This window comes from Balearica regulorum, chromosome 12, assembly GCF_011004875.1.
Source record: "Balearica regulorum gibbericeps isolate bBalReg1 chromosome 12, bBalReg1.pri, whole genome shotgun sequence".
In the NCBI taxonomy this organism is placed as follows: Eukaryota; Metazoa; Chordata; class Aves; order Gruiformes; family Gruidae; genus Balearica; species Balearica regulorum.
In genome coordinates this window covers 3,728,938-3,752,625 of record NC_046195.1, presented here as the reverse complement: position 1 = coordinate 3,752,625, position 23,688 = coordinate 3,728,938, and the positions used below count along the sequence as shown (strand labels likewise).

The following is a 23,688-nucleotide window of genomic DNA, read 5'->3' as shown; positions in this document are numbered from 1 at the left end:
TCTGTGCACTGATCATCTAGGCGGGAATCAAAGGAATTAAACCATAAGCGACACTTACATAAATCTGCGTGTAGTTAGCGCAGTTAGGCTCTTGAATTTCATAGGCACTGAATGGGTGGGGTAGAAACTTTTCCCTTCCAGAAGTGGTGAGCGCACAGTCACGCGTGCGAGGCTGAAGTTGTCTCCCATCGTTAATGTGCAGAGGTGTGAAGACATTGCTGACAGGTAAAGGAACACAGAACCGGAACGCTTTCCACTGTCCAAGCATGCAACCCCTTTCATAATAACCCCTTTCATAAACAGATCACGCTCCATGCGACAGATGTGTTTTGCCCTCTGACGCCATTATAACGCTGTTCCAGCATCTCACTTTTCTAAATTATTAGCAATCTTTTCCTAATTCCCAGTCTATATTTATTCGTTGCCAGTTTATAACAATTTGTTCTTGAATCCTTTTGCTTAAATTATTCTTCTCTCTCCCTGATGTTTACCCAGGAAATTATTGTTTTGTTGGTAGCCAGATTCTTTCTCAACCTTTGTTTTTCTGGACTCAACAAGTGTGGCTATTTTGCAGAGACAGACCCAAGTTCCTCTATGTTTGCTTCAGGCTGACTGTAACAAGCCAACTCAGATGTGCATCTGCTGATCCATATTCATAGAGAACAAGGTTGGAAAGAGCATTGAGAGGTCCTCCAGGCCATCCTCTACCCAAAGCCACCAGCTGTGCTGACACACAGATCTCTTGCATCTCAGCCATGCTCAACTCAGCACACAGCAGCAGGATCCGCTAAAGCAAGGGCCAAAGCCACCTAATTTGTCAGTTAACGATTTTGGTTTTCTGTCCTGACTTTTCTGTCCCAGCAGTATCTGCTGATAATGGAGACTGTTCCATGTCCCAGGATTTCCTTCTGCACGATGACTTCCATCTGAGGTTGATTTATTCCTTAGAACCAGGCTGCATCTGTTGCTCTGTTTTTTGTGCAAGCTAACTTTGACAGCTCCTCTCAAGGTGGGTTATCCACGTGCTCGAGAATCCATCCGACCTCCGCAGCGTCTGGATATACGTGTGAATGGAACAGTCGTGTGAGTACTGCAGCTTGCACTAAAGTGGCAATCTGCCTTCATACGAAATGCAGGGGAAGTCTCCTGGAAAGTGCCAGCTGGCTGTTCGTGTTTCCTGTTGGCACAAACTTTCCGTGTTGTCAGGAGGAAAAGGAGAGACCTTCTAGGGCCAGCAAAGCAGAGGGGAAAAAACTCTGCTCAGGTTGTCTTGCACGAGACCAGAAAGGTGAACTAGGCAGTACAGCACAGCCTAGGGAGCATGCATAAGCCTTAATAAATTAATTTACAAGTGAGCAGTGAGCTGTGGTTGGACTGCTGAGGAGAAGAGGAGGTTAGATCTGGCTGAGAATTTGGTGATGGTGAAGTTCAGATGGCCAAGGTTAGACAGATGTGGAGTGCCAGAGCCTGCATGGCAAGCTGCAGTGGAAAACTTGCTGGGAAGGTTACAGCTTCATTGGGGAATTTTCGCTTGTGGATTGCCAGTGTGCTCTCAGAAACACCTGTAGATGTCCTTTTTTATGTACATTCTGTCCTCCTTTCTTACTGCGCTACAGTGTCGTACTAAAGCTGTGTTCTTTTCGTGCAAAGTCAGGTTGTGGCAGTGGTATTGGCTAGTGTCAGAGCAGCGTAGCTGTCATCACTGTTCTTATTTTCAGAAGTGTTTAGGGATAAGTGGATCTTATAACTTGTGTCTTGAAAAACCTCCCTGCTCAGTGTATCTTAGTGGGGTTTATTGCAAAGTGTATTTTATCCTACTTTTCTTTCCTAAATGCTTCTAAGCGGTAGCGGTACTTTAAGGAGAAGGCGCTGGTGTCAAATAGCAGTGATGAAGATGAAAGATCTACTTCTTTAGAAACCTCCTAGTAAAGATTGCTTTCTGGAGGAAAGTCAGGGTAAGACCTTACTGTACTCTGAGGACTCTCATCGTCAGTGGGAGGCTAGACAGCAGAAAAAATAAGCCTCCAGTTCAGAACATTCAGCTTTGAGAGACAGAAGGCAGTACAATCAATGGCAATAAAAACAAGAAGTAAAATACTGTAATAATGAAATATTTCAAAAGAAATCCCTTTTTTAAGGCGTCTAATCTAAACGATGTGCAAATGGTATTTATTGTATGCAGGGGTGTTGCAGATTCATTCGCTCAAGTCATTGATGAAACAATTAAAGGTCACCGTTGAGGGATTATAGAACTAAAAGAGAGATCTGCCTTGTGTGGAATGTCATTTATGTGTTTCACCAAATTTATTAGGTTTTTATAGGGCCAGGAGAGAGAGATTACAGTGTTGTCTCTTGGGTCAGATGAGATTATATGGGACTGTACTCTCAATAGTTTATTACTCCCTGAACCATTTTAGCGTGTGTTCTTAGTCTTGCAGGAAAAGAACTGGCAGATAATTTGAAAGCCTTCATCAGACAAAATCCAGTAGCTGTCAGACAGATCCTGACCAAGAGCTGCACGTTTTTTCAATAACGGAGATTTGGATAGCAGGCTAAGAGATGGGACTTATTTCCCCTTCTTGATTTGACTTTACTGCACTTACCATCTGTCAGAAGTGGTCGGTCACAGTGTCAGGGAAGGCTCTTATGCGAGGTAGGTAGGAGTCTGAGCAACCTTCCCAGCCAGCAATTCCCTTCTGTCTAGTAAAAAGTCCAGGTCCTGTTGGAGTCAGCCCTGCAGTCTGTTTGTGGTCCCACGTTACTCTGCTGCCTCACCTCTTAGAGTTATATAGGTGCCATCTGCCAGTAGTAGGTGAAGCAGTTCCTGCTCTCATTTTGTCAGGCTGTTTTGGCAGTCATTCACACCCCATGCTACTTGAGCAAGCAATGCTCACGGACCGTAGGGAACAGCCTGTGTCTGCTCATTTGCTCTCCTGCCCAGCAAAACCTTCTCTCGGCTGAATTCCTCCACGCTGCTGCTGCGTATCGTACAGCTTTCCATTGCTCTCGCTTTCCACGGAAGATAATCGAACCATCCTTGTTGGCTTTTCACCTGGGGAAGAGCTGCCTCACTGTTCCGATTCTACCTCCTCAACTCACAACTACTGTCACCAGATTTCCTTTTCGTTCTTCCTGCTGCATCTAGCAGGAGGATCCCAATCGCCATCCCTAGACATTTTCCTCAGGTTGCCATTTCCAGGGGAAATGAGGGAAATAATACTTTTGCTTTCTGCTTACTGCCAGTTCCTTAGTTTACTATAAATACCATTTGGGCATTGCTATGGCTTGAGGACTTAAATGTGAAGTTTCTCTTCTGGAAAAGGAAGTGCAGGTAACACTGCTGTGTATTTGAAGACATGGGTTTATTTCTAGGAAAGGAGGGAAATCAAATCTTCTGGATCCTGAAAATTCCACGATGGCAAAAATAAGAAAAACACGACGTTTTAAAAAAACCCCAGAAAACTATGAAGAATCAAGTATTTCTTATGACAATTTCCTTTTTGGAGCTGAAACTAAAATACACTGTCAGCAGAAAACACTATGTAGAATTTAAATAATAAAAGCAATCTGTCCTCTTGTAAACCTGGTCCCCCCCTGCTTACTCATACCAACTTCCTACATGCCACCAAGCTGCAAATGTAGTTGTACTCCATTTGACTGCACATACCGAGCGGCAGGGATTTCATCTCACTGTAAATCACCATCAAGTCCTTAAGCAGTGTTCCACAGGAACGTGCCACACTGTACTTTGTGTATACATTTTATATGCACAAATAGTTGCTTTCAGTTCTATATTTGTGGCTTTTTTTTTTTTCAAACTCCTTCCTTTCAGCAAGGTAGACTATAATGAGTGATAACTGGAATTGTTTATAGCCTTTTATGCCCAAAGCGGCTGAGACTCCCATATGACTAAGATGAGTTTGTTAATTGTCAGTTTGCTTTAATGTAATGATTCAGAAACTTAATCTGTTGTTGAAATATTTATTTTGCTGTTGTTTTTCCATTACTCACTATTGGTTTTTATTCATAAGAAGCTATTTGAGGTAAATATATGTACATGCATTTTATATTTTACATGCACATGTGTATATATTTATATGTACGTATTGTACATATAGATAGACGAGCAATGTAAAACAAGGACGTTAGCAAGGCCATCACCTATAGTAACGTGACAGTAGGCAGCGAGGCAGCCCTCCCAGTCTTGCGTGCAAGCGGTCACACGCACAGCCAGGACAATCGGCGATTTTCCTCACCACTCAAAGGGATCCGAGTGAGTGCATTAACGGGGTTTTCAGCTTTTGGCATTGGCCTTTGTTGATCTAAAGAGCAGTCTGTCTGTATCTTTGCTGAATTGGTTTGCAAATAGTGCCCTGGTATGTTCTGTTAGTTGACAGACAGATGGCCAGGGCAGTTTTAAAGGTATGCCATCCTAAAGACGACTTCACGTGAGCCTTGCCATAAGACATGAAAAGCAGATGAATACCTTTTCCGAGTTGTTTTCTGTCCTCGGTGCAAAGCATCTCGGCATTTGGGGCAGCCCTTGGTGAGAGCACCCCAGTGCCCTGTTCATCGCAGAGCGTGGCCGTGTGCTTTCACCAGGTGACGAGGAGGGGCGACCCCCCCCGCAGAACATGCCCTCGCCCAGGCCGAGCTGCAGTTCTCTTTGCCTCATTTCTCTCCTTAGAATTAGACTCGTAAGTTAAATGCGATGAAAGCGCTTTACCAGAAATACAGATATGCAGGTATTTTCTGACTGTAGCCGAAGGTTCCATGCCTGAACAAGAACCTGTATCTATACTGGCTGGCAGGTTTGGTGGCATTTAGAGCGTAAATTATGCATGATTGAAATGAAGTGTATTTTAGTAGCAGATAGCTGAAAAGCCTTGCAATGTACTCCTAATTCAGCAGCATTGCCTTGAGCTACTCTGAGGCCTCTTTTTTAAACTCAGACATTAGCAGAAAGCACACCTCTGACTGCAGGCATTTAAAGATCAACAAGGGCCAAAAAAGCTTTTAAGATCCAATGAAACCAGGAAAACAACCACGTTGCCTTTCAGTGTCAGGTTAGATTGCCTTCTTATGAGTGCAGCTATTTCAGGTACAGAGTGCTTAGTGGTTTGGGTCTTGTTGTGTGGAGAAAGTGTTCCCCAGAAAACATCTGTTTCTTTCACCTGCAAACCGCAATGTGCTGTGAAAAAGCAGGACGGTAGCCACAGAGACCCAGGGGGATGAAGGAAATCTGGCTCAAAGGGGATGAGCATGGTTTTCTGAAACATGGTATCAAAAAGAGCACTTAAAAGGAGAGAATGCTTTTAGAGCGCACGATACACTGCAAATCGGGCAGGTCAGGTTGCTTGTCATTCTTCCTGGATTGCCGATGTTGTCTTCTTAGCAGCAATATTTGCGTTCTGCTCAGAATTGCAACAAGAGGAGTTTGTTGTTGTCTTTTTCAGCAACCGTAAAATGTTGTGCTTTTCTGTAAGATAACAGGAAATCTCACTGCTGCCTGCAGCATCTAAAAGCTGCCTATGCAATATAGCTGCTGCTTTCCCTTTTGTGGTCACGTCTTCATTACTGGTGTTCAGGCGTAAGTCTCATGTCCATACTACGAGTGTAGTACTAGATCCTTGACTTGTAAAAATCTTTATAGTATGTTTTAAACCAACAGATAACGTAATGTTAATATTATGCTGTACATCATTACATATGTATATAATGTAATATACAACAAAATAACTCTCTTTATTCATTCTGAATGGAAAAAAGGGAAGGGAGGGCCCTGCTGACCAGAAAAAGCCCAGCGTTACACTTGTCTCTACAAGGGGCGAGGAGACGGGCCCGGGGAGCTGGTCAGCCCCGCATCAGTCTCTGCAAAGATCATGGAGCACGTTTTCTTTGGACCCAGAATGCCTCATTTCCAGGGTGGGCCCATAAAGAACTGCAAGAAATTGTGATCCCTATTTTGGCTGCAGCCACGGGTGGATGGATGGTGGGTGTTGTGTGTCACCAAATCTCATCTGGTCTTCAGGCTAAAAATACAAAAAACCCAAAAGTTGGTTCTCTGGGTGTACGGGGCAGAGGAGAGCCTTTCACAGGGTGGAATTTCAACTGTGTAATCAAATAAATGGTCTTCTAACGGCTGCTTTTCTTCTTCTTTCAGAGGATGACATGAATAATTACATCAGTCGATACTACAATGAGCCTAGCAGCGGTAAGTTTTGCTTGAAAATGTAAATGCAAACTGCATTTTTGCCTTGCGCTGTGTGCTGTAAACCAGGTGAGACGGAACAATGGTGTAGCTCCGTCCTGGAAATGAAACCCACCGTGGCATCTCTTGGTTTGCTCCACGGAAGTCTGCACCAGAATAGTAATTCATGAAGGGTTGAAGGGCCCCAAGTTTGCTCCTGCTGAAGGCACTCGTCATAGTTTGGAGAGCTGGGAGAGGTTAATTCCCTCCAGCTTTTTAACATATGTATGTTTAAAAAAAAAAAAGTGTGTGTGTAGGTATAATGTATGATATATGTACATCCCGATATATACACGGGGAGATAGGTATATATGAAAAAATTCTGGTTTTGCATACACATGCACATATAATATGTGGGAGATGATACATATATATGTGTGTACACTTACAAGTATAATCTGTTATATGCGTATGTCCCATATATACATCCCTATATATAGTATGTATACAGACAGTGAAATATAGACATATATAAAAAAATACATATATATCTATATAAGGATGTGCCTGTGTATATACATACATACATACATATGAAATGTGTGTGTGTATATGCACATTCATAGAAATCTATATGTATATCCCACATACATACACAGAACCCGACGAACATATATAAAGATACAAATAACTGTATATACATATGTTTGTGCATATATGTATAGAATGTATCATATATGAATCTCCAAACATACATCTCCATATATATGAGAAGATTTATATACATGCAAAGGTAGGTATGTGACTGTGTATATACATATATATAAAAAGATAGATGTATATGTCTTTATATACAGATGTGATAGGCTATGTGTCTGTATATATACATAGAAATTGTATCTAAATACATATATTGAAGATATTAGAATATATAAAGATATATGAACAGGGATGAGGGGTGTGAGAGAGAAGGAGACATGGTCTCTGAATATATGTTTAAATATTGTAGACATAAAAAAATTATCTATGTATATCCCCATATATACATGCACACACACGGAGATATATACATCTATAGAGATGTATATGTAACACAAAGATAGATAAACGTGTGTATAAGGGTATAGTTGTAAATATATATGTGTATGTATGTATAATGTATTATATATGTATATCCCTGTAGATATATCCCTACATTGATATGGATGGGGAGATAGATACAGATACAAATATAGATATGTCTCCATCCTTATTAAAGATACCTTCTTTTTTTATATGTGTGTGTGTGTGTGTGTGTATACACACGTATGAAAAAGATGTGGGTGCGTGACAGTGTCTGTGTATATGCATACATATTTTGTATGTATGTGGTTTGTAGTATATAAAATATGAATGTGTGTATGTGTGTACATGTGTATATATGTTGTATCTATATCCATATATATACACACACATGGTATCCCTACATATATATACATGGAGATATATATATTTCGATATGTTTATATATTAAGAAGATATGTATATTTGTGTGTGCATAGAAATATATGTCTGCATACATTTCTCTATATGTAAAGATATATAAAGGTGTGTGTGATTGTGTATATACATACTTTAGATGCATTATACATAAAACATGAATGTGTGCGATATAGATGTGATGTATTATATACCTTTATCCATTTATATACATGGATATATATATATAAAGATAGGTCGATCTGTGTGTGTATACATGTATGTAAGTCAACATAAAGATATATAATGGGGGTGTATGTGTGTGTGACTGCATGTACATAGATATGTTACTATATATAATGAATATATATTAAAATGTGTGTGTCTGCATGACTATATAATTACAGATTCCATATGTATTCTATAGTACGTATAAAGTATGTATGTGCGCATACATATATAGGTATAATGATGTACTGTGTATATCTAGTATCCCCATATGTATACATGGGGATATATACATATTTATAGAGATGTATATGTGTGAGAGAAACTGTGTGTATATGTGTTTTATACTTATGTAATATGTATAAAAAGTGACTGTAGCTGCATATATTTTAATATGTATAATATGTATTGTATTACATATAATATGGATATATCTCTGTGTGCGCGCACATCATGTATAGGTACAATGTATTTTATATCTATCTCTCTATATAAAGTCCCCATATACATACATGCAGAGGGGAAAAAAGAGGTGTGTGAGTGTGTGTATATATTTTCTTTTAAAATAGATAATTATATATATTTTAAAAGGGGGTGTGTGAGAGAGAGACTGTGTCTGTATGTATACATATCTTTTTAATCTGTATCATGTAGTAGTATCATGTATAATCTGAATTATGTATAAATTTTATATATAAACTATGTGTGTGTACATATATAGGTAAATGGTATTTTATATATAGGTATATCCCCATATATCTCTCTATAGCCTTATATATCACATATATAAAGATAGATTATAATACGATAACAAAGATAATAAAGATAATTATAATAAGATAATAAATTATAATAATAAAGTCAAAAATAGATGAAAAGGAGGGGAAGTGTGAGTGATCAGGTCTGTGTATATACATGTAATTGTGTGTGTGCGTGCGCACTCTCACATAGAGGTGTAATGAAATATATATGTGCATATCCTGTATAGACATTTCCCTCCTGTATATACACACACAGTGAGAAATGCATATCGTTTTATATATAAAGGTATCCATCCATATGTCTGTCTGTATGACAGTGAGTGAGTATGTGTATTCTATTTACCGATAGGTAAGTATACATAGTTGGGGGGGCTATGTATTGTATAGTAGAGGTTTGAAATGTCCATATGTGTTCTGTATTTTTTATATATATATATATGGTGGTCTTTAAGCACACATTTCCCCCATACCTATATGGATAAATCTATCTATAAAGATTATGTGTATATAAAATAATATGTGTGTGAGAGAGAGACTGTGTGTAACTAGACATAGATGTAGCAGCATATGTGTGTACATGTCTATATAGGTATATGATACTGTTTATAGACATATATCCTTCTAAAGTAATCCCCATTGCAGACATGGTGATATATCAAAAAAAAGTGTCTATGAATAGCTAGATCAATAAAGGGAGTGTGTGTGTGTGTGTGTGTGTGTGTGCATGTGTTCCTGTTTAGAGTTAATGTGGGGGTTTTTTTTAAATAATATATCTATATATATCCTCTATATGTATCATCTCCTCTGTAAATATATACACAGAGAACTACATACATATCTATAAAAAGGGAGGGATGTGTGTTTTATTTAATGAGAAATAATTATATGTATTGGGGGGGGGGCTGTGTTTTCTACTCTGTATGTGTATATAGGTATTATATATGGGGGTTCATATATATGCGTGCCCGCGCGCACATATATATATTTTCCCTGTAGCTCTATGGATAAAATGCTGTATAAAGATTATGTGTGTATATAAAGTAGCTGGGGGTGGGAGGGTGGGGGGGAGAGAGAGAGAGAGAGACTCTGTATATATCCCTATTTATTACATACAATATGTGTGAACACAGCGAGATATATACATGGTATTATGGCTACAGTACTATTTGTAGATGTATAGCCCTCTCTATACATTCCCATAATATACTTGGCTATTTAATAAAAAGTTGTATCTCTGTGCATTTGTGTACATAGCTAGATAATTTTGTATGTGTAATATGCATTTTTTTATATATATAAAAACACCATGGAGCTGTCTCGCTGTGTGTTCACTTACTTAGAGGTATACTGGAGTATATTAAAGTATATGGCTATATATACATTCTCCGTGTATGTACACAGAAATTTTTTTTTCAATCTATAACGGTAGCCATATCTCTGTGTGTGCAGGCACGCGCATGTGTGTGTGTTTTATGTAAAGACAGATAATAATAAGTATTTAAAAGGAGTACTGTGTACTATATGTCTCAATGTCTCTCTGTACATACGTATTTTTTTATATATATATTTTTAATATATATATGAGATTCCTAACATAGATGCACATAACACACACCCCCCCATATCTGTATAGCTAAATCTATATATGTCTCTATATAAATATAGTGCGTATAGAAAAATACGAGAGAGAGAAAGAGACACTGTGTGTAGGCATACACAGAGAGAGAGAGAGAGAGAGAGAGAGAGTCTAGAATATGTGTGCATATATATAGGCATATGGTGTTATTTTTAGGTGTAAATACCTCTATAGTCATTCCCAGTACACACATGGTGATGTATATAAAGCTTGGTGGTGGATTGGGGGGGGGGGGGGGGGGGGGGGGGGGGGGGGGGGGGGGGGGGGGGGGGGGGGGGGGGGGGGGGGGGGTGTGCACGCACACACGCACATGCAGCCATATAAAGAAGGGGGGGGGGGGTGTGTGTGGGTGTGTGTGTTTGTGTTTTTGTGTGTATTCCTCTATAGCTATAATGTGGTTTATGTGTGTCTCGCTCTTTCTCTCTCTTTTCACAATAAATATATATATATATACACACACACACACACACACACAGAGTGTGAAATACATATATGTTTATATATAAAGGGGGGGGGGTTTATTTGTAATGATAGCGGAGACTATGTACTATATACCGTATGTGAATATGTGTGTATATCTATTTAAAATGTGTACATTTATAGGTATAATATATGGGGAACTGTGTACTATATTTTGTGTGTGTGTATATATATATATGTCTTTCTGTAGCTATATATGTACAGCTATAATGTATTGTACATGGGGCTCATATACACACGTATATTCCCCATACCTGTACAGCTAAATCTGTGTATAAGGATTTTGTGTATATAAAAATAGATGTGTGTGTCTGAGAGAGAGAGACTCTGTGTGTGTTGCACACACCCCATCTATTATATATGTGTATGCACATATATGGGTATATGGTATTATGTATCAATGTATATTGCTTCATATACATCATCATATTTGGAGATCTGTAAAAAGGGGAGTGTGTGTGGAGATCCAAAGCTGTATAAATAAAGGGGTGTATGCTCATGTATAAGTATACTATGTTGTTATGTATGTACAGGCCTATACACATTCCTCAGATATACACACAGAGTGAGAAATACGTATGTTTATATGTATGGGTAAGCATACCTCTTTTTGTGTGTGAGAGTGCAAGTGTGTGTTTTATGTAAAGATACTTATGTACTTAAAGGAGGCACTGGATATGTATCAAATGTGTGTGTGTATATATGTATACTGTACTATATATGGGGCTCCTTATACACCCCCCCATATCTAATGTCTCTACATATATAGAGGTATAATGTATTGGCACACATTCATATATTCCCCATATGTGTGTAAATAAATCTCTAGATAAGATTATCCGTATATAAAATAATGTGTGTGTGAGAGAGACGCTGTCTGTGTATAGATAGCTGTATGCATTCTATATAATATGTATGTCTGTGTGCGCACGCACATCCATGTAGGTATATGGTATTATTTATAGCCGTATATCCCTCTGTATTAATTTCCATTATACACGTGGTGATGTACACTACAGGAGCGGGTGCTGCCCGAGCAGTCCCACACCATTCATGGTGTTGTGCGCGCGCACACACACACTCTCTCTCTCTCTCTCTCTCTGTGACACATACAGTCTGTCTTCGACATACTCTCTCTCACACACCGCCAGGCGCGCGCACACACACACGCACAGACTCTCTCTGTCACAGAGATACACACTTTCTCTCTCTGTGTCACTCTTACTCTTGGGTGCACTTCCTCCTCCTTCAGGCTCAACTCTAGGTTTCCTGCAGCAGAGTCTTAGGCGTCATATTTTATGAAATAATGACTTTAATTGGCAAGTGCAGTAGCCAGCGGGATCAGCCCGGGTTGTTCTTCTGTGTCCAGGCAGGCAGGGCCTTATCTTGTTGACCGGCAGCTTCTGCAGACTTGCAGCTTCTTGCAGCCGCAGGTTGGAGTCTCCCTATGTTCTGGTTTACACCCCTTGTGCCCCGCCCTTGGTGGCGGAACGTGGAGAACTGAAGCGTCCCAGACTTGGGGGAACTGTATTGAGACAGTAGTGTGATATCAAAGTGCTTTCCCATATACTGAAAGACTAAATAGAGCCCCACAGTAGCTGTGACGAAAACTACCACGGAAACGAGTGAGAAAAATACCTGCATAGTGGCCCAAAGGCCTCGGGAAATCCAGGCGCTCGTGCCAAGGAAAGCTCAGCAGTCAGCACAGATCACACCCAAGTGTTGTCCTAAAGGATTTACTGTAATTAGAAGTTTCTTATTATTGGTAAAGAACTATTTTCCCCCAACCAGCTAGATAAAAAGTGTTTATATGTGTGATTGTATGTATAGACATACAATGTCATGTCTACAGTATATATGTCCCTATATACAAATTCTCTTACAGATATAGCTGGTGGAATTAAAAAAAAAATTAAATCTAAAAGTAAGTATATGTGTGTTTGTGAGAGTGATTGTGTTTTTGCTAAAGATAGAGAAATAGATGTGTATCTAATTGTATATAGACAGAGACATATATACTGTCTAGAAAGTGCGCAGACACATAGAGGTTCACTGTATTCACTGTATGGTTCACTGTATGTATAGAGGTATATTCTTCTGAGGTTATTAATTACAGTTATACACATGGTGATGTAGATCAAGAGTGTGTGTGAATACAAAGACCTATATAAATAAAGGGGGGCTGAGTGTGTTCCTGTATAGCTATAATGTATTGTGTTGTGTTTCATAAATATGTTGACACACAGAAACATGCATGTATGTTTATATATAAAGGTGTGGGTCAGGGTGTAGTATAGTGTTTACGAATTGATAATTGCATGTATGTAAAGGGGGTGCTACGCACTATATTGTGTATGCGTGTCTGTTGTACAAGTGGACATATATATATAATATCTATATTAAATATTCTGTGTGGAGCTTGTATATACAAAGACAGGCATATGTTGCACATATTCGCATGGATAAATAGCTGTAGAAAGATGATGCGTATATAAAATGTGTGAGATGCGCACATACGCAGCAACGTGTCCTATGCAGGGTGTGTACGTACGTGCGCCTCCATGTACGTATGCAGTACCAGTTATAGCTGCGTACATGTCCGAGTTAGTTATATACAGAAGGCCTTATGTAAAAAGGTATGTGTATTTATATGAGTATGGGTACAAGTGAAAAGCTGTATCAGGAAAGGGGGGATGTTCCTGTATAGGGATGATGTATTGTTTGCATGTCCTTACATATACATTCCCCATGTATTTACACGCACGGGCACCTACGGATTTGTATCGAAAGCAGTAGGCCGCTGTAGTCCATCTATCAAATCATTGTGTGCCTATATGTATGTAGGTATAATGAATTAGATGTGCAGTTTCTGATACACATATACACTTTCCCCAGATCTACATGAGTAAATTTCTAGAGAGGAGAACCCGTGGGGGTTTGCGAAAAACTGTGTGTAAATGCTGACACGGTACATACACTCTGTATGTCCGTGCGCACGTGCATAGACATAGAGGTAAATGGTATGATGTATAGAATTTTACATCTCTGTGTTCTGATTATATAGAAAAGCAATATAGAATGAAAGAGGGGATGTTCATATGTAAGTGCAGCGTATTAGAGAATGAAATGTCTCATCGCATCCCAAATTTATAGGCCTAGAAATATGCATATGTATATATTCATAGAGTAAAGGATTGTGTGCGTGTGTGCGTGTACTTCCACCCACGTGGGTATTTTTGTTAGTGCATTATATGTGACGACTGATAATTAAATATACGTGAGGTATTACCGCATGTGTGTAATTCTTCAATGTCTTCATGTATGTAGAGATGTAATGTACTTTATATGGAGCTGCATACATGCAGCCCTTTTTCCATATCCAGACGTAGAAGGCTACGTGTACACAGGCGTACATGCACGATGGCTTCTGAGTAGTATGGAGAAGCAGTGTGAACAGAACAGCAAAGAGGCTTAAGAAATGTGACAGCTGTCTGTGTTGTTAGAGGTGTACATGGGTTCTTTCAGTAACTTACTGTGCTCTCTGTCTTGCAGATAGCGGTGTCCGTGAGGCAGCCCTTTGCGTGGTCACCACCACTGCCATCGACGTGCATCATCCAAACGTCTCTTCTGACCCGTTTACCACAGAGCTGCCGATACGGCTTGGCAGCACCGGGACATCGGCCAGTATCACATCAGGTAGCGCTTCACAATCAACCATCAGTTCAGGGACACAGGCACGCAGCGAGAGCAGCCAGACACCGGGTTCATCTCCAGACCGCAGTACAGCCTGTGAGGACAGTACAGAGGGTGGTGGTGTTGCACAGGGTGACAGGGCACCCAGCCAGGTATCCCACGGCATGGTGCAGGAGCTGCTGTCATCCCTGTCAGAAGAGGCCTGTCTGCCACTGAAGGCAGCAGAGCCTGTGAAGTTGAAGTTTGCAGCTGGCCCAGTGGCATCCGTGGGGACAAGTCCTATTCCAGGTCAGCAACAGAGCGCATATCATCATGAAAGTCTGACTTAAAGATTGCTGCCACTCCTGGACTGTGCAAAGGTAGCACAAGTGAAAGATGAGCAGTGTGGGGAACCCCATGGGAAAACTGCCTGAGCTGGGTCAATATAGAGTGGAAGTACTGTGAGTGTACTTGGAAGTACTTACCAGAGTCCTCTGGAGAAACTTCAAAGACAGTTCCTTCCTTCCTTCCTTCCTTCCTTCCTTCCTTCCTTCCTTCCTTCCTTCCTTCCTTCCTTCCTTCCTTCCTTCCTTCCTTCCTTCCTTCCTTCCTTCCTTCCTTCCTTCCTTCCTTCCTTCCTTCCTTCCTTCCTTCCTTCCTTCCTTCCTTCCTTCCTTCCTTCCTTCCTTCCTTCCTTCCTTCCTTCCTTCCTTCCTTCCTTCCTTCCTTCCTTCCTTCCTTCCTTCCTTCCTTCCTTCCTTCCTTCCTTCCTTCCTTCCTTCCTTCCTTCCTTCCTTCCTTCCTTCCTTCCTTCCTTCCTTCCTTCCTTCCTTCCTTCCTTCCTTCCTTCCTTCCTTCCTTCCTTCCTTCCTTCCTTCCTTCCTTCCTTCCTTCCTTCCTTCCTTCCTTCCTTCCTTCCTTCCTTCCTTCCTTCCTTCCTTCCTTCCTTCCTTCCTTCCTTCCTTCCTTCCTTCCTTCCTTCCTTCCTTCCTTCCTTCCTTCCTTCCTTCCTTCCTTCCTTCCTTCCTTCCTTCCTTCCTTCCTTCCTTCCTTCCTTCCTTCCTTCCTTCCTTCCTTCCTTCCTTCCTTCCTTCCTTCCTTCCTTCCTTCCTTCCTTCCTTCCTTCCTTCCTTCCTTCCTTCCTTCCTTCCTTCCTTCCTTCCTTCCTTCCTTCCTTCCTTCCTTCCTTCCTTCCTTCCTTCCTTCCTTCCTTCCTTCCTTCCTTCCTTCCTTCCTTCCTTCCTTCCTTCCTTCCTTCCTTCCTTCCTTCCTTCCTTCCTTCCTTCCTTCCTTCCTTCCTTCCTTCCTTCCTTCCTTCCTTCCTTCCTTCCTTCCTTCCTTCCTTCCTTCCTTCCTTCCTTCCTTCCTTCCTTCCTTCCTTCCTTCCTTCCTTCCTTCCTTCCTTCCTTCCTTCCTTCCTTCCTTCCTTCCTTCCTTCCTTCCTTCCTTCCTTCCTTCCTTCCTTCCTTCCTTCCTTCCTTCCTTCCTTCCTTCCTTCCTTCCTTCCTTCCTTCCTTCCTTCCTTCCTTCCTTCCTTCCTTCCTTCCTTCCTTCCTTCCTTCCTTCCTTCCTTCCTTCCTTCCTTCCTTCCTTCCTTCCTTCCTTCCTTCCTTCCTTCCTTCCTTCCTTCCTTCCTTCCTTCCTTCCTTCCTTCCTTCCTTCCTTCCTTCCTTCCTTCCTTCCTTCCTTCCTTCCTTCCTTCCTTCCTTCCTTCCTTCCTTCCTTCCTTCCTTCCTTCCTTCCTTCCTTCCTTCCTTCCTTCCTTCCTTCCTTCCTTCCTTCCTTCCTTCCTTCCTTCCTTCCTTCCTTCCTTCCTTCCTTCCTTCCTTCCTTCCTTCCTTCCTTCCTTCCTTCCTTCCTTCCTTCCTTCCTTCCTTCCTTCCTTCCTTCCTTCCTTCCTTCCTTCCTTCCTTCCTTCCTTCCTTCCTTCCTTCCTTCCTTCCTTCCTTCCTTCCTTCCTTCCTTCCTTCCTTCCTTCCTTCCTTCCTTCCTTCCTTCCTTCCTTCCTTCCTTCCTTCCTTCCTTCCTTCCTTCCTTCCTTCCTTCCTTCCTTCCTTCCTTCCTTCCTTCCTTCCTTCCTTCCTTCCTTCCTTCCTTCCTTCCTTCCTTCCTTCCTTCCTTCCTTCCTTCCTTCCTTCCTTCCTTCCTTCCTTCCTTCCTTCCTTCCTTCCTTCCTTCCTTCCTTCCTTCCTTCCTTCCTTCCTTCCTTCCTTCCTTCCTTCCTTCCTTCCTTCCTTCCTTCCTTCCTTCCTTCCTTCCTTCCTTCCTTCCTTCCTTCCTTCCTTCCTTCCTTCCTTCCTTCCTTCCTTCCTTCCTTCCTTCCTTCCTTCCTTCCTTCCTTCCTTCCTTCCTTCCTTCCTTCCTTCCTTCCTTCCTTCCTTCCTTCCTTCCTTCCTTCCTTCCTTCCTTCCTTCCTTCCTTCCTTCCTTCCTTCCTTCCTTCCTTCCTTCCTTCCTTCCTTCCCTTCCCTCCCCAATAACCACACAAACACAGTCACCATTTCTCACTTGTCCTTTATTGTTCACAGACATTCCGCCTCCTCTCATTTCTTCTTCAGCAGTTCTGTCATCTCCGGCACGGCCTAAAACCAATACACAAGAACTCTGCCATCACACTATAACCCACACAACTACATTGTTCCCTAATACAAGACTATACATGCAATTTATTCACACTTTGCCCACACAACTACTACTTCCTTGTAGACATCACCAACTACATGCTGAAGATGTCCAACCACACTCTGGGCTCTCCATTTTCATTCTTTACTAACATTTCAAAACAGCAGGTATTCCTCTACATACTTCATATTCACACAAACACAGCCTATCTATACCCCTACTAAGACTCTACGTTTAACACTTACATTTCAGCACAACAATACTGATACAATAAACACCATGCTTTACCAAAACAACACCCTTCCCAGACATCATTACTAATTGCAATTTATTAAGCATACAAGATACTTACATCTTCACAATACTTCCCAAATATATGAACATACATTCCCCTCACCTGAAAAAGATCTGCCACTAATCCATAGTCCGCAACTTGGAAAATTGGTGCTTCTGGATCCTTGTTAATAGCAACAATTGTCTGCAAGAAACAGTAAACCACGTTGTCAGTATTTCCATCTCGGTAGATATACACACATAAACGACCATCTACAACCAGATAACATCCCTTTCTCAAAGACCCATGACCACAATTGTCTCTGAGCCCCTAAAAGAAAACGTTCATCACAACATTTCATTTCACATGTTTCATTTTCATCTTTAAAAAAAAAATCCAACATACAAGAAACCCCCAAGGAACCCCCCCCCCCCCAAAACCTCCCTTCACTACCAACTGCAAACATTAACTGAATCACTCCACAAAAAAAAATTCTCAAAACGATTAGGTTCAGCCATTCCATTACAGAAATAACTCAGACATACCATTTCAAAAAATTGCAATAAAGACATCACAAAATGCCTCTTTAATTACTACAGAACATATAATTTCCTATCACACAGAACAGAAAACTGCACCTACTCAAACTCCCACCACCGCAACATTGCACAAACTCTCTTTCTTGCTTTCTGTAAGTGTCTGTAACAGCTTTCAACAACGTAACTACAGGTTTTCCACAACAAAATGTAGAACAATATGCAATATAAACACCACCACCACCACAAACCCCCAAACACCACAAACACATTATAAAACAACCCTTATACCAATCAGCAATGTCTAAACCACGACACTCCAATCCTGCCGCCTGTCAACCTCAATGCTACCAGCGTGAACTCCAATTCCAGACAACAAAACTCCACAGGACAACTCCGTGACTCGATACAGATCCCTGCCATCCCCAGGTAGCCACACTTCGCGTATCTCACTTACTTCTCCACCAAAGTTACCAACTCCGTAGCATACAAACAGGGGCAGTAATTCACAGAATACCATTTTCCAAAGCCTACGGTTTTATTCACACAGTAATCTTTTTTCTTCACGAGACCACGTGACATATGCAAAAAGGACGTACCTACTAGCAGAGCACTGCTACTACCCTCTTCCCACCTCATACACAAACACCTTCCACTATTCCTGTAATACATACCTTGAGATATTTTTTGCAAAGGGTTCTTTTCTATCGCTTCCCTACTTTACAAATGCAAGTCTCCGCTGACACGTGTACAGCAAAACACAACCTGCAATACTTGAGGATATGAGCTCAATGCAGGCTGCAATTATACTCTGAGGCCCTACCCTTGGTTCACAGCACCGTGACGCCACAGAAACTAACACTGAGAGTGACACCTTAGGGGCTGCTACCTCGGTCTTTCTGACAAAAAAATTAACACCAGTCATTCCCAAAACACTCCTAAACGCTACTTTGGAAGCCAGTCCTTCTGCTGTCTCCCTTACCTGAGGTAACTTTTTGAATAAGCTATGGTTCTCTGCCTCCATGCTAAGCGGCAAAAACATCGCCTTCCTTGCAACAAAACTTTACAAGTTCAATGTCTTCGCAAGAAAAGATACTCTAAGTGCCTCATGAGAACATGACTGTCAAGTTTTGCACACCTTTTCCGCAGTTTTGTAACCTGTTCAAAGCTCAGGGTTTCATTTCTAACACAAAGCAAAAATTCCTTCCCTGAAAATAACAAAAAAATATTTATGTCATTTTCCTAAAACTACTAACGATGAGGCAATATCAACCTACACTGTTTTATATTTGGCATTTGAAGGAGTAAGATGCGGCAGGTAATTCTGCTCCTCCTTCCAAATGCTGCACTGTGGACCAAAGTAGCAATTCCAATTTCAGATTCTTTCCTATGGCAACTAATGAGTTAAACCTTTTAAAGTTGGACTGCCATTTTATAATGGGTTTCCATTTGAATGGCTAAATGCAGGAATGTCAGAGACATCTTTTACTTTATGGAATAGTACGTTCATAATTCAAACTGCACATTGGTATGCATGAATTACTATGTCATACTCTGAAATAATCGCAAACAGAACTATTGTATAGACTTCAAGCGTACGTGGATTTGTTGGGTTTTTTCAATACATACATACAATTAGCTACTCTTACGTACCACGCTAGGTTGTAGTGCAATGCTTTTTCTCCTGTGTTAGATATTTTACCCCACTGCATTTTTTCAGTAAGCCTTAGACATCAAGCATGTTTTAAAGGGGCAAACTTGCCGTTTCAACGGTTAAAGAAATTGGAAAACTGGCTGAAAAGCTGATGTAAAAGCAAGTCAATCAACTCATTTCCCTCCTCAAAAATCTTTTCTATCACATCCGTCTCCGTACCTTGCTGTCTTTCATCCCGGCCAAATGCTGGATTGCTCCAGATATTCCCACGGCAATATAAAGTTCCTAGAAGAAAAGAAAAACGAGACATTTTTGGTACCCACGACATAGTTTCAGTAAGCTCTTGAAAACCTTACTCAAAATCAATTAAATGCAGTAATTTTTACATAACAGTGATTTTCAGTGTTAAAGGCAACTGATAATTGCTTCCCTTCCCCACTTGGTGATGCAAAGTAACTCTAAAAGGACAATCCCAAAGTAGCATATGGCAAAGACAGATGAGAAAAAAAATAAAAACCAGATCTGCATCAAACCTGAAACACTACTCAGCCCGAGGACATGGCAATCGGTGTTACCCATGACCCTGCAGATTCCCAACGCAAATATTAACTGAGATAACCTAGAAATGGATAATGCGGTTGCCTAAAGAAAAAACCTAGGCTTTTTTGTTTAAAACCTCTGCGATCCTCTGCATAAGATAGATAACACAAAGCTGAAAATCAGGTATTTAACCATTTCAAAAGTTTCCTATGTGGCAGAATACAACATTGCAGGTAGCAAAGTGGGCTACTACACTGTGCACTTGCACCAAGACTTTCTATTATTTACCCCAGTCCTCAATGTTCCCACGCCCTGAAGTTTTTCATCCCCAATTCACTATCAGCTACACAGGATGGGTCAAGAACTGCTTCCAAGGTAAGCACACACAGTACCTCTTTACACTTTACTCCCAATCTAGCATCTCCAAAAGGACATACGTTCAAATTAGATGAAATTTATAGACAAAGCGATCTGTATTGACAGTTTTGATTCACAGCAGACAAGCATGGGTTTTTTTCCCCTCAAGCTGAAAGTCATCCAGGCTATAATCTATCCAAACCCAAGTATACTTTCAGCTCTCTAACACTTTTCCCACCACTGCAAATCCAAGTAGCGGTGAGACATGTAGCTACGTGATTTTACAGAAGAAAAGATCGCACTTTTCACCAACGCGTTCACAAAGGGGAACCCGTAACACCAAAACTAATTAGGAGATCATCCTTCAAAACCAATTAAAAGGTGCTATTTATACATGCTTATCAAAGATACAATCTCAAATACTAACAGAATTTATCATGTTAACATACCAAGGTTAGTCTCTATTTACGACCGTACAAATCTACTTCAAGAAATTATTTTTGGGGCAAGGGAGGGTAAGAGGGTCAAAAACTCTTATCCCTGTGCAACTCAAGATGTGCATTACAGTTAAGTGGCTTTTAACGTGACGGAACAAAGCACAGCTGTGGAACAGGCACAGACCTAACAGAAGAGCCTGGCACATGAAGGTATTCCAATACAGAGAACACGCAGACTGCTTTTTCCATACAGGTCTGACAGTCATTACATCAATTAAAGAAAAAAAGAGATGATTGCTTTCTGATCTTTCTACAGCACCAGATTACAGCTAGTATATTGGGTTTTAAATAGGAAGAGATAAATAAAATTTGTGACGCTTTTCTGCACTTTTCTACAAAAGTGATCTCCTGTAAAAGTTGCAGGGGAGAGAAAACAGAGCAGGAACAAAGTATTTCCTATTAAAAGGGCTTGCTTTGAAATTGAAACACAGAATCTAGTCTATGTATTTCCAGAGAACCACACAGCTGTTGAAAACACGCAGAAATTTCTTACCTCAACAAAAATTTCTAGCCTCAATAGCTTTTTATTCCACAGATTTCTATTGGAGGTCAATGCATTTTAATCACAGGTGCAAGGTAATATCATATATCCATCTAAGAACTCATGGTAAGAAGACAATATTTTAATTACACTAAATAAAAGAACAGATGTTGCAGAACAAATTGTTCTAACATCATATAGCCTTTAATACAAGCTCTTTTTAAAAACGCATTACTGTGATTTGATTTTATTTTTTTTTGGGGGGGGACCAATTCATTAAGTGCCAGTCATCGAGACGACCGGATACTCTTATCAGTCTGTTTAACATTGTGAAATTCAGTCTTTGGAAAGAATCCAGCTACCCAGGAGCCAGAAGCTTGTGCATATATTCCATTAAAATATCTATGAAAGACAAGGATGTTTCATTAAAAGGACATTTGTAAATCATCAGGCTTGTCTAAAAATCCTTTATTATGAATCTAAGCCATGACCTCGTAGGCTATGTGCTTTTGGATCTCTGTGTAAGGCAACTGGTCGCTTCTCTGGGCTGTAACACTTAGGGTAGATCACTTCGGTAACGATTTCATACAAAGAACACATAGAACAGCGCGTTTCTTATCAATAGTTCCATACGGTAAAATAGATTTGACTGCTTAAATCTTAGTTTAAATCTCTTCTGCCATTCAGTAGGAAGGAAAAAAAGGACCCACAAGATCCAAATGATAAAGATTCAGGACTGTTCAGTGCTCTCCACGGAAAAATTTCAACTGGTCATCCAGAAAGGTCGTAAGACTCAGAAATTCACATCGCTAAGATTGTTTTCACGCCAATACCCTTGTTCTTCTGTTTTCCCTGAAATAATTAATTTCTGTTATGTCTTTTGCTGAGTCCTATCATTTCTACTGTTAGCATTCAAAGTCCCAAGTTAGGACCTTAGTCCAAGCACTATAGAGTAAGCGAGGGAGTAAAACAGAAAGCCGATCGGTACCGTACAGCAGCGTCGCTTCCGACTGCGTTATGCGACATGCCTGGCAGCACAGCGCAGAGCACATTAGCGTCTGCACAGAGATCTCACTTCTTCAGAGCTCATCAAGGCAGGAGAGCCACACAAAGGCACACAACGGCATGAATCAGAGTCTGGATCACACCTCTCAGGTGCCCACAAAGATGGCTTCACATCAACTTCAAGTTCCTGCTTTTGGATCCCTGGAAGCTCCTCTAATCGCAGCTGCCAGGTAGCTGATGCACAGCCTACAATTACAGGCACTTACGTCAAAGACCAGGACATGGAGTGGCATTTCTCAACTCCCTGGTGCTTCTGCACAGGCAGGTTTTCACCAAAGGGCTGCTCCCAGCGCTGTGCCACATGCGAACGGTGTAACAAAACAGCACGCAGATTCTATGCAAAGGGGCTCACTGCACTGCCTGATACAAATGAAGGCCCAAAAGCAATTAAAGTCAAGGAAAGAGAAAGTTTTGGTGGGGAATGGCATCAGATGGCATTGGACAATTGCGTTGCCTCACAGTCACTTTATTTCACATAGGAAGTAATTACTGTACACAGCCACAGCCACACCACAAATCTTTATTTTTTATTATGTGGACAGTGGACGTCAACACAGCGTAAAGAAACACTCGAGAAGAGAGCTAATGGTAAGAAGGAACAAAATGGAGGAAATGCGGAGCGCAGGAACCTGAACGGACCAAACAGCCTAAGAGCTTGCGAAGCGGACTGCCGGGAAGCACAATCAGGAAGTACCTCAATTAAAGATGTGCTATTGCGGAAAGGGCTTGGTATGTCACTACTGGGAAGACCTGACGGTGGGAGCATCAGCACATAACATAACCGTTAGGCTTCTCACAAGTGCTACAGCAGCAGCCAAAGCTGATTCTGCCAGAAAACTGCGGCAAAAGCAAGAGTGTTTTAACTTGTCCTGCCATGCAACATCCCACGTGACTCCAGTAGGAGCCAGAACCCTGACAGAGAACTTGAAGTTCGTAAGCACAGGTTTGCATCACAACGACCCTAAAATTAAACAAAACTCCGATTCCCAAATTCATCCCATTTGGAGGAAAGATTCCAAACCAAGAATCCAACTTCTCATTTGCTATTTAAAGTATTCATCTAGCCTTGTATTGTTTTTTCAACAAACATGACCGCGCTATGTCTTGTAGGGAGACTCATTATATGCTAATCGTTAAAACGAAAAAAATCCCCCTAAATCCCTAAACTCCTATTCCTGCTTTAAATGTACCCAACTTACATATTAGCATCTACTGCAAGTCCGTGAGACTTCACGTGC

General features: G+C 41.0%; 2 protein-coding genes and 1 long non-coding RNA gene across 4 annotated transcripts in view; 1 reads left to right on the top strand and 2 right to left on the bottom strand.

Annotated features, from left to right (window-relative positions):
- TMEM266 (transmembrane protein 266) overlaps window positions 1-14,860 on the top strand; it is an 88,820-nt gene extending 73,960 nt beyond the window's left edge. Inside the window, exons 12-13 of one of the 2 annotated variants that reach the window (XM_075764408.1) lie at window positions 6,164-6,214; window positions 14,306-14,860. In XM_075764408.1, coding sequence (XP_075620523.1) covers window positions 6,164-6,214; window positions 14,306-14,775 — 521 coding nt within the window. In that variant the 3' untranslated portion in view covers window positions 14,776-14,860. The remainder of the gene's footprint in view (window positions 1-6,163; window positions 6,215-14,305) is intronic. The other variant, XM_075764409.1, reaches the window with a different exon arrangement.
- On the bottom strand, window positions 12,049-14,403 carry LOC142603482 (uncharacterized). Its single transcript, XR_012837425.1, has 2 exons — window positions 14,287-14,403; window positions 12,049-12,231 (listed from the first exon to the last, which is right to left on the bottom strand). It is a non-coding gene; the product is annotated as an uncharacterized LOC142603482 (long non-coding RNA).
- A 2,092-nt stretch (window positions 14,861-16,952) lies between the features above and the next one.
- Window positions 16,953-23,688, bottom strand: part of ETFA (electron transfer flavoprotein subunit alpha) — a 30,794-nt gene continuing 24,058 nt past the window's right edge. The window contains exons 10-12 of the mRNA XM_075764414.1: window positions 19,730-19,795; window positions 17,444-17,524; window positions 16,953-17,006 (exon numbers count right to left, since the gene is read on the bottom strand). Coding sequence (XP_075620529.1) covers window positions 16,968-17,006; window positions 17,444-17,524; window positions 19,730-19,795 — 186 coding nt within the window. The 3' untranslated portion in view covers window positions 16,953-16,967. The remainder of the gene's footprint in view (window positions 17,007-17,443; window positions 17,525-19,729; window positions 19,796-23,688) is intronic.